Source organism: Equus quagga, unplaced genomic scaffold, assembly GCF_021613505.1.
Source record: "Equus quagga isolate Etosha38 unplaced genomic scaffold, UCLA_HA_Equagga_1.0 HiC_scaffold_2669_RagTag, whole genome shotgun sequence".
Lineage (NCBI taxonomy): Eukaryota > Metazoa > Chordata > Mammalia > Perissodactyla > Equidae > Equus > Equus quagga.
In genome coordinates, this window is record NW_025793377.1 from 27,188 (window position 1) to 28,566 (window position 1,379).

Below are 1,379 nucleotides of genomic sequence, written 5' to 3' on the forward strand. Positions count from 1 at the left end.
ACAACAACGGAAAAAAAGCTATGTGTTGAGAAATTAAAGAACAGAAGGAAGAAAGAAGGAAGGAAGCAGAGGAAGGAGGGAGGCAGGCAATGATCGATTGTGTGGAATTTCCTCTAACTGAAATATTTGGTATATTTCTGATGCATAGACTAGGCAGCTTATTTTTTTCTTTTTCTTCTTCTTCTCCCCAAGGCCCTCAAGTACATAGTTGCATATTCCAGTTGTAGGTCCTTCTGGTTGTGCTATGTAGGATGCCACCTCAGCATGGCTAGATGAACAATGCCATGCCAAGGCCAAGGATAAGAACTGGCCAAACCCTGGCCTGTTGAAGTCGAGCGTGGGAATTAAACAGTAGCCCATGGGGACAGGCCCTAGGCAGCTTTTTGATAATGACTTTGAAACAAAGATCATGGGATAACCCTGTAGAGGATGCAGTCTGAGCTCCTGAAGAGAAACCACGTTCCAAAAAAAGGCATAGGGACACCCAAGAGCATGTCTCTGTCCTGTCACATCAGGGACGGGACTCCTTTCTACACTGTTCATCTTGTGTTATCACTTCTGAGGGCAGAGTAGATGGTGCTTCCTCTGGGGGTGGATCTGAGTAGTCCCTAGGGGTGGGGCTCTGGGGCTCTCCTCTGCAGCTTGGCACTGGTGGAGGGTTTTTTGACGCTCTTAGGATGTGGTTTCTCTCACTGTGTCCCTCGCACAGTAATACATGGCTGTGTCTGAGGACTCAGGCTGCTCCACTGCAAGTAGGAGGTGCTGATGGAATTCTTCATGGGGATCATGACATGGCCTTGGAAGGACGTGCCATAGCGTGTATCCAAGTCACCAGGATAGATCATCCCAATCCACTCCAGTCCTTTCCCGGGCATCTGGCAGAACCAGCTGATCCAGTAGCTGGTAAAGGCGTATCCAGATGTCTTACAGGAGATCCTCAGAGACTGTCCAGGGCTTTTCACCTCTGGTGCAGACTGCATCAGCTGCACCTGGGTGCAGACACCTGTGTGGAAGATGAAGGACTCAGGTCAGGGAGCTCTTTTCCAACCTTGCCCTGGAAACCAACACCTGGGCCCTGACTTACCTGGGAAGACAGCCAGGAGGAGGGTAAGGATGGTGGCAGGACCCATCTTGGAGGAGGACGTGAAGGGACAGCACTGAAGACCCAGCTGGGTGGTGATGGAGACTCCAGTGTGAAGGGGGAGCCCTGGCTCAAATGGGTGGTTCCCCCAGGTGAGTTTGCATATTTACCACCCTAGCCTCCAGGAGAGGATAAGGTTCAGTAACCCCCAACCCCCTTCCAACAGTCTTATCACAGCACGTGAGGACAGGGACCACATAGAAGGACAGGACTGAGGAGAACAACGGTTGGTGTGCAC

The 1,379-nt window shown here is 51.1% G+C and overlaps 1 gene segment (V, D, J or C); it reads right to left on the minus strand.

The window, feature by feature from the left end:
- Positions 1-689: 689 nt before the first annotated feature.
- Positions 690-1,130, minus strand: LOC124232133 (immunoglobulin heavy variable 5-51-like). The segment is given in 2 exon segments: positions 690-1,003; positions 1,085-1,130. Coding segments are annotated over 2 exon segments (360 nt in total).
- Positions 1,131-1,379: the final 249 nt, after the last annotated feature.